This window comes from Rhinopithecus bieti, unplaced genomic scaffold (genome assembly GCF_001698545.2).
Source record: "Rhinopithecus bieti isolate Rb0 unplaced genomic scaffold, ASM169854v2 scaffold_13198, whole genome shotgun sequence".
NCBI lineage: Eukaryota > Metazoa > Chordata > Mammalia > Primates > Cercopithecidae > Rhinopithecus > Rhinopithecus bieti.
This window is the reverse complement of record NW_016807324.1, coordinates 14,742-29,806: the sequence shown is the minus strand read 5'-3', so window position 1 is coordinate 29,806 and position 15,065 is coordinate 14,742. Positions and strand designations below refer to the sequence as shown.

Here is a 15,065-nt window from a genome sequence, read left to right as displayed (position 1 = left end):
CAATGTGGTAGCCAGAGAATTAAAAATACATGCAACAGAACTTTTCATCTCCTCCTATCCGCCATTACAGAGATTTTTTTTTTTCGTTAGTTTTTTGCCCCAGAGACCACATTGCAAAGGTATAAAGTGGTCTAGCCACCAAAGTCTTTTACAGACTATGGCAATGAAAGCAAAGATTAATTCTGATTAGCTAAATCTAATTTGTTCTTCAGATGAGAGACTTGTCTGCATGGCTATTTTCAGGGAGAGAGGGTAGCAGGAGGTTGCTGTCCGCTTGGACTAGCAGATTACACAACCCAAGCAGAGACTTATTCTGACATTTTCCAGAACAACTCTAAAACTTATTTACTCTTTATGCCATATACAAGACAAAACACACATTTATTGTCTCAATGTTAAGAAAATTGAGAATTCAGCAGTAAAGTGCTAACATGGAAGGGGAAAGTTGTAAGATGTACTAGGGTATGCTAATAACTCCAGTTATTTTCAAAGAACATTCAGACTGCTTCAAATTCTATTCAGAAAACTATCTCTCCAAGCTTTTAATTTTGCCTTTTAAATGAGCTGAAAACTAACTATATAAACAGATACTTGGGGAGGGGTCTCACTTCTAGTCAAAACTTTCAGAAAATTTGCTTCTAAAATTATCAACAAAATCCCACTACACTTCTTTCAGATAATGTGGCAGATCAAATTAACTTATTTGCACCTTGTTTTACAGATCTTCTGAAACCCCTGCCCCATCATCCAAAACACAACTTTCTAGTATTTCAAAGGAGTTTAGTAAGATTCTGGTATTATAAATTCAAACTCAGTACTGCCATCTGTTACATTTTGTTTAAAATTGAATCATTTTCCTGCTGAATAAAATATCTTCCCAGGTCATTGGCTTGTTCTGAGTAGATGTAGTGGTCCCTACTGGAGGTTCTTTTCCAGTGTCAACCTTATACCCAATACCATCATCCTTCATTGCAGGCATAGTGCTTGATCTATCGGAAAGATATGCATATTGTCTAATTTGTAAAGACCTGCATGGATGTAAACGATAAAGCTTTGAGTCCCCAGAAGGATCTTGACTATGAACTGACTTTATATGTGAAGACATAAACTGATAGTTGATGAAAGATTTGCCACAGGCCAAACACTGATACCTTCGCTCCCCTGTGTGATGAATTTCATGCTTTGTGCGATATTCTGCAAGAGGAAATACCTTCTCACAGTAACGGCACGGATACTTCTTCTCCCAAGAATGAATGTTAAAATGTCTCCGCAAGCTTGTCAGACAGACATATGACCTTTTGCATACAATACAGATATAATAGACCCTTCCATCTACTATTAACTCATAGTGATCATCATGTTTTACTTTCATACGTTTGTTTGCCATCTCGCTGCCAGACGTTTTGGTATTTCATTCTCAAGTCTGGCCTCCCCTTCATCAGGGTCATCTTTGACAGGGATCACTATATCATAAGTATCTTCACCGATATTTGCATAAACCTTGCAACCAGTCGATAAGCCTTCAATTTCAGTAGCTGTATCTAAAGTAATGATCTTCTGACCCTCCATTAGATGTTTTGATCCTAAGCCTGGATCACTGGTATTTCTAGTAATTATATCTGAAATTTTAAGGAATTGGAAAGTGGTTCTTGAAGAAGTGTAGGAATCTGCATCTTCTGTATTAATGATCCATCAAAACTGGTATTTTGGGAGGTATCAGCCTGTGGGACCAAAGATGTATTACTGACGGCCGAGTCAGGACTGGAGCTAATAGTGTCATCATCATCATCTATAATTTCCTCCTCCTCCTCTTCATTGGCCTTGTTTCCTGTTAAAATAGCACTGTTTGGTGTCTGCTGATTCTGCACAAGTAAATTGATTGAAGAGGGTATATGATTTGGAAGTGAAGAACTGACATTTGGTGGTGTAGAAAGTGGTGTCTGATTTAACAAAATAATATTAGGAGTCAGATGTGTTGGAGCTGAAGATACCAACAATTTTCACTTCCTTGTGTTTGGCTCAGAGTTGCCTGATTCACAGGAGTAGGAAGTTTCTGAGTAGGTGTGATATTTGTTAAAGGGGAGAGTTATTGCTAGCACTAGGTGCAACATCTGAAATAGCAATAGGGCCTGGGTTAGATTGGACCTGTGCCACTGTGTTATTACTTGGCAAAGTCTCCTTTGTGGGCAGAATCTCGGAGCAAAAAATGACATCATCATCATCATCATCAGAATCGGTAACAATGATCTTTTCATTTCATAATCTTCGGCAGATAATGAAAAGACTCTGTTATAATAGGCATTATAGTAGCCCCGTTATCTTGGGCTTCATCTTTTGATTTCTGTATTACAAGGTTCTTGTCACCAGAATCAGGAGGTAAAGGTTCAGTATTACCATCCTGAGCTGTACCTGAGATGCTTTTAACCTGTGACAATGGGACACCAAGCTCTGCTATAAATTTCACTCCTAATAACTGCCCTGATTTAATTAACTCATCAAGCAAATCTGATCTAACACGAACAATTTTAGAACTATAGATATAATTGAGAATTTCTGCAAAGATCTCTGCTCTTATAAAGCTCAGTTCAACAACTTGCCCAGCAACAGAGAAGAGCTGATGGAAGTAGGTACTAGAAGCTGAAAGAATATTCTTGTGGGCCCGGAATTTTCGGTCTTCCACAATAACGGTAACATCACAGAAGAGTCCATGGCCACGTTGCTCATTCAAGGAGTTCAGCAGACTGCCAGAGTACTGAATGTCTGTAGCAGAAATCAGTTTTCTACTCTCCATGCCTTTAAGAGAAAGAGAGGAGGGGATGGGAAAGAATTAGAGAGAAAAAACAAAAGTGCTTATCATTTAGAATTTAAGCTGCAGCATCATTAGTTTATTCAAGTTTTAACCAAAGTTTGGCATAATTTTTTGGCTTTTACAGAAATTGTTCATACAGGTTGGCTTTTGGAACAAGTGTCAAATCTCATGGCTTGTTCCTAAGTTGAGCAAGTTTTACACTGTTATAGNTTTCATCTCCTCCTATCCGCCATTACAGAGATTTTTTTTTTTTCGTTAGTTTTTTGCCCCCAGAGACCACATTGCAAAGGTATAAAGTGGTCTAGCCACCAAAGTCTTTTACAGACTATGGCAATGAAAGCAAAGATTAATTCTGATTAGCTAAATCTAATTTGTTCTTCAGATGAGAGACTTGTCTGCATGGCTATTTTCAGGGAGAGAGGGTAGCAGGAGGTTGCTGTCCGCTTGGACTAGCAGATTACACAACCCAAGCAGAGACTTATTCTGACATTTTCCAGAACAACTCTAAAACTTATTTACTCTTTATGCCATATACAAGACAAAACACACATTTATTGTCTCAATGTTAAGAAAATTGAGAATTCAGCAGTAAAGTGCTAACATGGAAGGGGAAAGTTGTAAGATGTACTAGGGTATGCTAATAACTCCAGTTATTTTCAAAGAACATTCAGACTGCTTCAAATTCTATTCAGAAAACTATCTCTCCAAGCTTTTAATTTTTGCCTTTTAAATGAGCTGAAAACTAACTATATAAACAGATACTTGGGGAGGGGGTCTCACTTCTAGTCAAAACTTTCAGAAAAATTTGCTTCTAAAAATTATCAACAAAAATCCCACTACACTTCTTTCAGATAATGTGGCAGATCAAATTAACTTATTTGCACCTTGTTTTACAGATCTTCTGAAACCCCTGCCCCATCATCCAAAACACAACTTTCTAGTATTTCAAAGGAGTTTAGTAAGATTCTGGTATTATAAATTCAAACTCAGTACTGCCATCTGTTACATTTTGTTTAAAAATTGAATCATTTTCCTGCTGAATAAAAATATCTTCCCAGGTCATTGGCTTGTTCTGAGTAGATGTAGTGGTCCCTACTGGAGGTTCTTTTCCAGTGTCAACCTTATACCCAATACCATCATCCTTCATTGCAGGCATAGTGCTTGATCTATCGGAAAGATATGCATATTGTCTAATTTGTAAAGACCTGCATGGATGTAAACGATAAAGCTTTGAGTCCCCAGAAGGATCTTGACTATGAACTGACTTTATATGTGAAGACATAAACTGATAGTTGATGAAAGATTTGCCACAGGCCAAACACTGATACCTTCGCTCCCCTGTGTGATGAATTTCATGCTTTGTGCGATATTCTGCAAGAGGAAATACCTTCTCACAGTAACGGCACGGATACTTCTTCTCCCAAGAATGAATGTTAAAATGTCTCCGCAAGCTTGTCAGACAGACATATGACCTTTTGCATACAATACAGATATAATAGACCCTTCCATCTACTATTAACTCATAGTGATCATCATGTTTTACTTTCATACGTTTGTTTGCCATCTCGCTGCCAGACGTTTTTGGTATTTCATTCTCAAGTCTGGCCTCCCCTTCATCAGGGTCATCTTTGACAGGGATCACTATATCATAAGTATCTTCACCGATATTTGCATAAACCTTGCAACCAGTCGATAAGCCTTCAATTTCAGTAGCTGTATCTAAAGTAATGATCTTCTGACCCTCCATTAGATGTTTTGATCCTAAGCCTGGATCACTGGTATTTCTAGTAATTATATCTGAAATTTTTAAGGAATTGGAAAGTGGTTCTTGAAGAAGTGTAGGAATCTGCATCTTCTGTATTAATGATCCATCAAAACTGGTATTTTGGGAGGTATCAGCCTGTGGGACCAAAGATGTATTACTGACGGCCGAGTCAGGACTGGAGCTAATAGTGTCATCATCATCATCTATAATTTCCTCCTCCTCCTCTTCATTGGCCTTGTTTCCTGTTAAAATAGCACTGTTTGGTGTCTGCTGATTCTGCACAAGTAAATTGATTGAAGAGGGTATATGATTTGGAAGTGAAGAACTGACATTTGGTGGTGTAGAAAGTGGTGTCTGATTTAACAAAATAATATTAGGAGTCAGATGTGTTGGAGCTGAAGATACCAACAATTTTTCACTTCCTTGTGTTTGGCTCAGAGTTGCCTGATTCACAGGAGTAGGAAGTTTCTGAGTAGGTGTGATATTTGTTAAAGGGGGAGAGTTATTGCTAGCACTAGGTGCAACATCTGAAATAGCAATAGGGCCTGGGTTAGATTGGACCTGTGCCACTGTGTTATTACTTGGCAAAGTCTCCTTTGTGGGCAGAATCTCGGAGCAAAAAATGACATCATCATCATCATCATCAGAATCGGTAACAATGATCTTTTTCATTTCATAATCTTCGGCAGATAATGAAAAAGACTCTGTTATAATAGGCATTATAGTAGCCCCGTTATCTTGGGCTTCATCTTTTGATTTCTGTATTACAAGGTTCTTGTCACCAGAATCAGGAGGTAAAGGTTCAGTATTACCATCCTGAGCTGTACCTGAGATGCTTTTAACCTGTGACAATGGGACACCAAGCTCTGCTATAAATTTCACTCCTAATAACTGCCCTGATTTAATTAACTCATCAAGCAAATCTGATCTAACACGAACAATTTTAGAACTATAGATATAATTGAGAATTTCTGCAAAGATCTCTGCTCTTATAAAGCTCAGTTCAACAACTTGCCCAGCAACAGAGAAGAGCTGATGGAAGTAGGTACTAGAAGCTGAAAGAATATTCTTGTGGGCCCGGAATTTTCGGTCTTCCACAATAACGGTAACATCACAGAAGAGTCCATGGCCACGTTGCTCATTCAAGGAGTTCAGCAGACTGCCAGAGTACTGAATGTCTGTAGCAGAAATCAGTTTTCTACTCTCCATGCCTTTAAGAGAAAGAGAGGAGGGGATGGGAAAGAATTAGAGAGAAAAAACAAAAGTGCTTATCATTTAGAATTTAAGCTGCAGCATCATTAGTTTATTCAAGTTTTAACCAAAGTTTGGCATAATTTTTTGGCTTTTACAGAAATTGTTCATACAGGTTGGCTTTTGGAACAAGTGTCAAATCTCATGGCTTGTTCCTAAGTTGAGCAAGTTTTACACTGTTATAGAGATTTGAACAGTAATCTCCATAGTCACATTCTTTTGAATATTAGATACATGCATCTCCACTAAGTGATTTTAAAGATTAGAATTAATTTTCTTAGTCCCAATTTTGGGTTTTCTCTCCAAGAAGAGGTAAGAGTTGATTTTTAACTGTCAAAATTAAGGAAAATCATCATGAACACACAGAAGTTATTTCTCTGTAAATGATTTAAATGTCAGAAAAGCTCAGTGCGTGCAATACTGTGTCTGAAAGTCATACTCTTAACTAATCTTTAAGAATATACGCAGAATCTACACCCTGGAGCCAATGACATTTATAAACACTGACAATTATTACCTCCCAACGTCCCATTATGTTTCTGTTATTTAAATTGGGGTGCCTCATCTTGATAAACTATTAAACATCTTTCTTACCCTTTCCTCTTTCTTCATCCCCTTGTCCCTTCCCCTCATCTCTCCATCTTTACAATTTCCAGAGGTGGAATGTTAAACAGTGCCAAGTGAAGTCAACAGACACTATCATGAAAAAATATGACAAAGGAAAAGGAAAGTTTACCATTTCTAAATGCCCACTTCCAAGAAAACACGAAACATTTCATTTTGTTGGTAAAGAATTATGTGCATTCGTATGAGAACGTTTTCACACCAAATGAGTTAATGAAAATGAAAACATTAACTTATTGGAATAGATTACGCTAGAAAAAGGGGATGATGTCAGAATGCATTGTTGTGTAGCACTAGCAAAACATCATTTTTTGCACTTTGCAGAAGATCTTTCCGGTAACAAAGAGGCCAGAGTTTTAAAAAACCCATATATTAAATATACATATAATATCCATACATATGATTATATATGGATATATTTTAATACATGGATATTATATATTAACAATTAGTTGACAAGTAATTTTAGTGAAGAAATATTTTTATTACTATTCTCTCCCTTTGAAGTTACCAAAAAGGTATAGATGTCACAATGCTTAAGTTACATACACGTGGAGGGCAATTCTGTCTAAATTTTTCAAAATGATACCCTAAGAACAAACAGCAGGCAAAAGTCTAAAATCAAAGATTTAAAACATTATTAGAAGGTGTTGCATGTTAACAGTACCAAGGAATTCCAGGTTACCATAAAGGTATCATCATCAGAAAGGGTGACCTTTGGACAGTTTGCCAAAAACCAGGGCTTCCGAAATACGGGCATTTCGACAGAAGTCGATTTTAAGTGGAAAGACAGGGTTTCTGAAAATGGCACGCAATTTTTGTCAGTTGCACACGGGTTCTTCCAATATGGGAATGCGTCAAATGTACGTGTCCAGGTGACGCTGGAACTCGGTTTCGTTTCGTTTATGTGTCCCCCTCCTCCCTGTCAGGGTGGGCCCAGGGACAGCACAAGTCGGTCTGAACCCACCCCAAAGATCTGCTATTCGCCTGTGGAAAAGCCATTCCACATCACTGTGAAACCCTTGACCGAGGGCCGGTTTGGAGGAGCTGGTGACGGTGAAAAAGAGATAAAAGCCATCCGCGAGGGAGTGAAACAAACCGACACGCGGCTCCCTGCGGCAGCTGAACCTCATCCCCCTTCCTCCACCTCCCTCTTCCCCATATGGACCCTGCCAGCTGCAACCGAGGTTTTTAACCCCAATTCACGTGCAAAGCAAGCTTCTTGCAAATACAGATGGAGGTACAAACAGCAGAGTGAAGGCGGGAGGAATATGGGGTACCAAGGAAAGTAGAAGGTGGCGAAAGGCAGGGTGGGGTGTTGGGGGCGGATAAAGCGAAGCAGGCGGCATTGTTGTGCCCGGAGAAGGGGACGGAAGGGGAGGATGGGCCCGGCAGAAAAGCTCTAAATCAAAGTAGGGGCTGGGAGAGTAAAAGAGGCACAAAAAAGCAGGGAGAGGGGCGAGGGAAAAGCCAAGTGGGTCTCTGTGATGGGCTCCCCACGCCCCGGGGCCTACCCAGGGCACCGGCAGCCCCTCGGCCCCTAACGGCGAAGGGGACCGCGCCGCGGCCCTCGCGGCTCGTCCCCTCCTTCACTCCCCGGCCCACACAAAGAAAGAGCCGGAGGAGCGGAGCCTCCGACTCTGCCGCTTCCTGGTTCAAGTGAGGCGAATGCAAACGCAGGCGCGGCCCAGGGACTGAGAAGGCAAGCGCGCTCCTTCGCCCCCTCCCGGATTGGGGCCGGGTCCTCACCTGCTTCGCGGCGCCGCCGCTTCTCCACCTTGGGACGCGCGGAAGGCTGGGAGTCCCCCAACAAGAAGAAGCCGCACTCCCCGGCGATTCTGCCCCTTCTTTAAACGTCGCTCCAGTCTGGGTCGACGTCGACGCGGCCGCCGCCTCCTGCCGCCAACGCTGCTACAGCTGCCCCACGCCGCCGACAGAGGGCACAGCGCGGGGGCGAAGCGCTCAAGTCAAAGGCGCCCTCCTCTTCCGAGCGCAGGCCGGGGTGGTCCGGAAGGGCCCGAGCTTGAGGCGGCTCCACCTCGGCGCCGTGCTCTGCCTTCGGCTCTTTCCGCAAGGGGGCGGAGGAAGACTGGGAAGCTCTTGTGTGTTCGGCTCTTTCCGGAGGGCGAAAGGGTGGGAAAAAAGGAAAGGGAAAGATCGGTAAGGCAGTCGCAAGCAATTGGATGGAAGGGACGCGAGTCGTTTTCATCGAAATTCAATGTGAACTTCTAGGGCCTACAAACTTTTAGAGACTATACAGGTTTCATTTCTCTTGCAAGTTTGAATGTGCTCTATTAGACTGTTTGCTAGATGATAAACCATCTTGAAATATAATCAGAATACATACAATCAAATATGAATTAAGAACGTCTTATGGTAATTAAAGTTCTGGGATAACAAGACAGCAACTACATTACAGTAACTACTTTTAAGAAAGAAATTTAGTGTTTGGACAACTGTCTTCTTAATTGAATACTAAATGATGCAGTACTATGTTAATTCCCTCATTTCAACCAGCATTTACTAACCCCTTGCTTGATCTGTAGCAAAAACCCTATGTTAGGCTCTCGGGAATACAAAAATGAATAACCCAAAGGTCTCTACCTCTTTAGGGAGCTCAGTAGGTCGGTACACAAACATGGACAAAAATATTTGTACAAGGTGTAGAAGCAGAGAAGAGAATAGCAAATCGAGTGCTGTCATTTGACCTGTATCTTGAAAGATTAATAATATTAACACTTGCATTTTTAATTTTTTATTATTACTATTTTAATTTTTTATTATTACTATTTCCATAGCATTTCATCTTCAGAGGGTTTTAGTGTCTGACACATAGTAAGTGTTCAGTGATTAATGACTGAAAAAATACATTGTGAGTTACATAATTTTTTAAAATCCTCTGCTAATACCCTTCCAACTGAGTACCATAATGAATGAGACAACAGGATGGGTGTTTGGAGAGCAAAATATTTCCCTCTTAGGCTATTGAATATATATTCAACCAAGGAAACCAAATAGTAACTTTTTTTCATGCCATAATTAAGGCCATTCATTACCTTCCTTATCTTTTTAAAAAGATCTTATAGCGTAATACTGCCATTCATTTCCAAAATCTATAAATTTGTACCTATTAATACCTTGCCAGGTAGAATTCCATGTGCTTCTTTCCTAAAAAAAAATCTTGCTGAAAATGTCCATCAGGATATTAGACTGAAAACAGATCTAACTATATCTAATTTTCTCTGACAGGAAATCAGACATGGATGTCATCATCTACCCATCCCTAATCTATTCTTCATCCTCCTCAATAAAGTAAAGCCACATGGTATAATAAAACATCAAAGTGGTATAATATAGCTGTATTTCACATGGAAATATGCAATTTCTTAAGCTCTTCTCCAAGATTTTGTATTATGGGAATGCAAACTATGTGGGAATTATTGCATTATTGATTTTTGATTAGGACTTAACATTATGAAAGTTTCATTGTTTACTATAAAGATATTTCATGGCAAATAGAAGTATGCTGTTGTAAAATAAACTAAGGCAGATTAGTATTTTTCCTGGCAACTGAGTACTTAATAACCATTTTCTGAGTTATCCTCCCCAAAACTTAGTAGTAAAAAAAAAATCTTAGTAATTAGAACCAGGTATTTCTTGAAAGTTTAGGATCTATTTATCTTTCAGGGGCTTAATTGATGAAAACTAAAATAAGACGTATCTTTGAAATACAGATTACAGTGGCCATAGATGCCACTCTAGATGTCATGTTTGTTGGTCACCTGTCAGTAAATTGGAAGGCACAATACAATTTATTTTGCACCAGCATTTACATCACTGAGGCTGGCAACAGAATTACCTTGCCTTTGTCACTTTCCTGAAAGTGTTTTAAAAGTTTGGAAGACCAACTGACATATGATGAAACCTGTTCATTCAAAGCACAGCAAACCTTCTCTTCCCTTCTTGCTGTGTCTCTCACCCCCTAACCAAGCTAAAACTAAACAAGTTTAAAAGCTACCTATAATGAAAGGGGATCCAATGGTCAGGAAAGGAATTTTATTTGTAGGAAAGCAGAACAGACCAAGAAGCCTGAGTGGCCTTAATGATCATCTTTGGGACAGGATCACCAGAAAGTTTAATTAATTTTCTGTTTCTCAGCTAGTTATTTTACTTTTACTTTTGTTTTTAATCTGGAGGGCTTAACCCTACTTCAAACAACTCAGTAGTTTGAAACCTACTTCAAACAACAAGAACTCATTTTGGGAGGCTGAGGTGGGAGGATCACCTGAGGTCAGACAACAACCTGTATCAAATGGATTTGGAGGTATCAATTGTTTCACATTCTAGAAAGGTTTTATTGGCTGAAAATGGAATGAGTTAGGTTTTATAGCCATATTGTCAGTGTTTGCTTGCCTTTTGAATTTGATTATGAATTCCATGAGGGTAGCAACTGTCCTCTCCTGTGTTAAAATGCCAACAATCTTGTGGGTGCTTAATATATATTAATTGATGACAAAAGATAAAGTGACACTCATTCAGTCTTAGAGCCCTTCCTATATGTTATGCTTATGGATACAGATTTGGTAAGGTCACTCCATGGGATCTGCAGAAACCCTAGTAAGGTAGAGTAGAAGAAACAAAATCTTAAGGAGAAGATGTGAGTGGGTTGGAATTCTGATACTGCCACTTACTAGCTCTTTGATCTTGAGCCTGATTCTTCATCTGTAAAATAGGGATAATAATACCTTCCCACAGAGTCACTTTGAGGATTAAATGAATTAACTACGCATAGTGTCAAACTGCTCACAGTTTCCAGAATATGCCATGCAATTTACTGCCTTCAAGTCTGAGCCTGGAGCCCTGAGCTTGGAATAGTCATTTCCTTCATAGCTACACCTCACTTAACATGTTGTCTGGTTAGTTCCTGGCAAGTGCCTGGTCTTCCATAAAAAACCCATCTCAAGTATTAACTTATTTGTGAAGCATCCCTTGGCCCAACAAATTGTAGATAGAGATGGCTGCTTAATGCTGAATGAATGAGTGTCTGGAACCCAATAAGTGCCAAATATATGTTGCTTTTTCACCACTATCCCCTTTTCTGCTTCATCCCAACAACTCTCTCTCTAAGTGACCTGTCTAATACTGCGTATTGCCCTTTTTTCTTAAAACTTTCCAAAGTCAATTGGTTAGGGATATATAACTCTCCTACTGGAAAAGGAGGAGTTGATAATTGCTAACAATAATACAATCTACCAAAAAAAGCAACAGACGGCTTATTCCAAACTTGAACAAAATTGAGGGAATATACTGCCCATGAGTCATTTGTGAAAAATTACTTGGCAATATATGAAGTCAAATCAAATAAGAAATGAGTCCAAATAAAGAATTAAGAATGGAGATTTTGCAGTAAGCCAATCTATTTAAGTGGAAGACTAAGCCCAAACAACAGATTGATTATGTGACAATGAAACTTATAAACCCCAACACTGTAAACTTCATTCATTTTTTCAATACATATTAAATATATATCATTTGGTGCTTACTTTGTGCCAGGCAATGTTGTAGACACTGTGGATATAATTATTATCAAGTTGAAATATTGGTCTTCATGGAACTTATAATGGAAGAGACATACAATCAACATTTGTGTATATATAATCTAAATATATAATACAATATCAGAAAGTAGTAAGTGCTATGAAGAAAAATAGAGTAAAGGGATAGAGAATGATGAAGGTGTTATTGTAAATTGTGTGGTCAGGGACAGCCTCTCTGAAAAGATGATGTATGGGCAAAGAATGGAATGAACTAAGGTAAAGGGCCATATAAATATCTGGGGAAGAACATTTTAGGCAGTGGAATGTGTCAGTGCCCTTCAACCACAGACTACCAGAAACATACCCATAGTTGACAAGTTGGATTTATTACTCTTAGTCCAGGGAGGGACAACACACACTATAGGTAACTATGATGTGTTTTAGTAAGAAGTTGTTAGAACGAACCTATTATAGAATTTGGACAATTTGGGGGAAGGTCTAGGAAGCAGGAGTTCCATCTCAGATCCATCAGAAAGCAGGGGCAATTGTATGATTGCACATTTCAATAAATCTTATTTATAGGGAGGGCAGACTAGAGGGAGGATAAAGATGTACATTAACTGGCAAAGTAGCAGTGACCTATCTTGGCCAAGAGGGGGTGTTTGGTGTTTTCTGGGTGTCACAGTGAACTTATTTTTGTCTGTGCTTGCACAAGCTTGTGAAGTGGTCTTGTTTTGTCTCACTTGGTCAGGCTCCCAGTGATCTTGTCTTGGGTTGGTGTTTTGTGAGTTTATGTTCAACAAGAGAAGAACATGCCTAATTGTAAGTGCGAGGTCAGTTTGTGGATATCAGGAGCTGCTCCCACTTCCCTTTCTCAAACAGCAAGCAAAAAGCCTTAGAATATAAGGAACAAGGCCGGGGGCAGTGGCTCATGCCTGTAATCCCAGCACTTTGGGAGGCTGAGGTGGGAGGATCACCTGAGGTCAGGAGTTCAAGACCAGCGGGGCCAACGTGATGAAACCCCATCTCTTCTAAAAATACACAAATTAGCCGAGTGTGGTGGCAGGCACCCGTAATCCCAGCTACTTGGGAGGCTGAGGCAGGAGAATCACTTGAACCCAGGAGGTGGAGGTTGCAGTGAGCTGAGATCGCACCATTGCATTCCAGCCTGGGTGACAGAGTGAGACTCCGTCTCAAAACAAAACAAAACAAAATAAGCAAACAAAAAAGAATATAAGAAACAAATTTTAGAAGTAGTGGGAGAGGAAGGAAGAAGTACAACAGTGGCTATCACCTCATCTTTAATAGAAAGTAGTCACTTTCTACTGTATTATTGTATGGAACATACTTATACTAAAACATTATTCTTTATTTGAAATTCAAAGATAAGTGGGCCTACTGTATATTTCTTTTTGCTATTAATAAATCTGACAACACTGAAATAAACACACTTTAAGTTGTGTACGAAATACTTTGAATACTTTGTCCCTTTTCTTCCCATCTCAGATTTTTCTTTTACTTCAAATAGACTGAAAAAATATGTGAATCTGTTTGAGCCAGTCCTATTTATTATCTATGTACATATATATACACACATAACCAAATGTACATAATTTATACACACGATACAGAGTGTGCCCAATATTATAGACCATGTAATACACACACTCACGGAAAGCACCTGTACACGAACAGAATTAACTATGTTGTTGATATGACCATTCTGTGAAATGTCTCCAGAGGCCTGTCGTCCTGCCCTTCAGTTATTTCAAGTAGGAGCCTAAGGAAGACGTGGTCTCCATGCGGATTTAGACCCTGGCGAGCCTCAACGCGGAACCAAAGAATGAGCGAAATCGGTTGCAGTGGAGGTTTATTTACACCAAGACACACACCTCTTCACCTTGGCCACATAGGCCTGGGGAAATGTTTTGCCAACGTACTCGCAATAGTTCCCATGGTTTCCTTTGCTTCCAGCGGTTGCGCGGGCTTGGTTTTTGGAGCAAAGACAACTGATACTGCTGAGGCTCCTGAGAATGTGCCGTTTTCGAAGCTGCAGTAGCTCCAGTGTCCGGTTCTGTAGTACCGAGAGGGAGGCCTCGGGCTCCGGGGAGGATGCGTTGCAGTTTGTCCAAGAGCCCCAAGGCCAGCAAAGCCTCCCATTCCCCGCCGGGGAGCAGCTCTCGCTGGAACGCTTGCTCTCTGACTGGGGAATGGAATGGGCTCAGCCAAGGCTCCCAAAACCAGCCCTGCTGCTCCCACTTGTGGTCCCATTCTCAAGAGCTGCTCTCTACGCCGCGGGGCATCACTTTCGCTTCTGCCTCCTCGTGCGACTATTGCGGCAACTACTCACGCTCCTGCGGGACGAGGACAGGGAGGTGAGCCCGTGGCAGAGGTGAGTGATATCATGGCCTCACCTTCGCTCTAAGGGGCCTGCTTGCGTTCAGCGAGTCCGCTTCATCTTTCAGCCCGCTTCTGACCATTTGCATTTCGCTCCTTCTACCTTCACTGAACCCATTTTCATCCTTTTCCGCAATCTATCCACGGCAGCTCCTTGTTCGCCCTTCTCCTCTTTTACATTCTCACTCATCCTTGGGCCTCTTTGTAGGGTGTCCCGGTCTCCCTCCACCCTCTTTCGCCTCTCATCTCGGGGCAGACACGGCTAAGGGTCACAGACCTACGTATAGCATTTGTTTTGTGTTATCGTTCGTGAACATATTTTTATTCTCCACTAGACTGAGCTCGTGGAAAGGAGGACCCCTATTTTATTCATTACAGAATTTGCAATGCCTGGCACTTAGTAGGGGCTCAACCTGCTGAATGTGTTGTGTGTTGAGTGAATTATCGGTTTGAGATCCTAATAGGCTAAGTGGAAGTTCCTTGTAGGGAGTTGGAAAGGGTTGAGCTTAAGGGTTTAAATTGGAAAGGAGAATACCTTCCTCTGAGACGAGATAATTGGATGAATGTGGGCAAAGTGATGTGCTAAACTGCAGATGTGGCTACCTTGAGGAATGTCTTAAGTGGTCTCAATCTTGACCTTGAAGAATGAGAGGAGAGTGAGATGAGTTTTCCTCTAATGAGA

The 15,065-nt window shown here is 40.5% G+C and overlaps 2 protein-coding genes and 1 pseudogene across 3 annotated transcripts; 1 reads left to right on the top strand and 2 right to left on the bottom strand.

The window, feature by feature from the left end:
• Positions 1-662: 662 nt before the first annotated feature.
• On the bottom strand, positions 663-2,791 carry LOC108535345 (transcriptional regulator Kaiso-like; annotated as a pseudogene).
• A 228-nt stretch (positions 2,792-3,019) lies between these two features.
• On the bottom strand, positions 3,020-8,491 carry LOC108535344 (transcriptional regulator Kaiso). 2 transcript variants are annotated; one of them, XM_017881338.1, is made up of 3 exons: positions 8,199-8,491; positions 6,420-6,521; positions 3,026-5,785 (listed from the first exon to the last, which is right to left on the bottom strand). In XM_017881338.1, exon 3 carries the CDS (start codon positions 5,781-5,783, stop codon positions 3,765-3,767), a length of 2,019 nt encoding a protein of 672 aa, XP_017736827.1. In that variant the 5' UTR covers positions 5,784-5,785; positions 6,420-6,521; positions 8,199-8,491; the 3' UTR covers positions 3,026-3,764. The 2 variants fall into 2 exon arrangements, with proteins under 2 accessions (XP_017736826.1, XP_017736827.1); XM_017881337.1 differs by lacking the exon at positions 6,420-6,521 and having other exon boundaries at positions 3,020-5,785.
• A 5,399-nt stretch (positions 8,492-13,890) lies between these two features.
• Positions 13,891-14,382, top strand: LOC108535343 (putative uncharacterized protein CXorf42). The gene has a single exon (XM_017881336.1). The coding sequence runs from the start codon at positions 14,020-14,022 to the stop codon at positions 14,380-14,382; it is 363 nt and encodes a 120-aa protein (XP_017736825.1). The 5' UTR covers positions 13,891-14,019.
• Positions 14,383-15,065: the final 683 nt, after the last annotated feature.

Coding starts and splice junctions, on each gene's coding strand:
- LOC108535344 (XM_017881337.1), bottom strand. CDS start 5,783: ATGGAGAGTAGAAAACTGATTTCTGCTACAGACATTCAGTACTCTGGC.
- LOC108535343 (XM_017881336.1), top strand. CDS start 14,020: ATGTGCCGTTTTCGAAGCTGCAGTAGCTCCAGTGTCCGGTTCTGTAGT.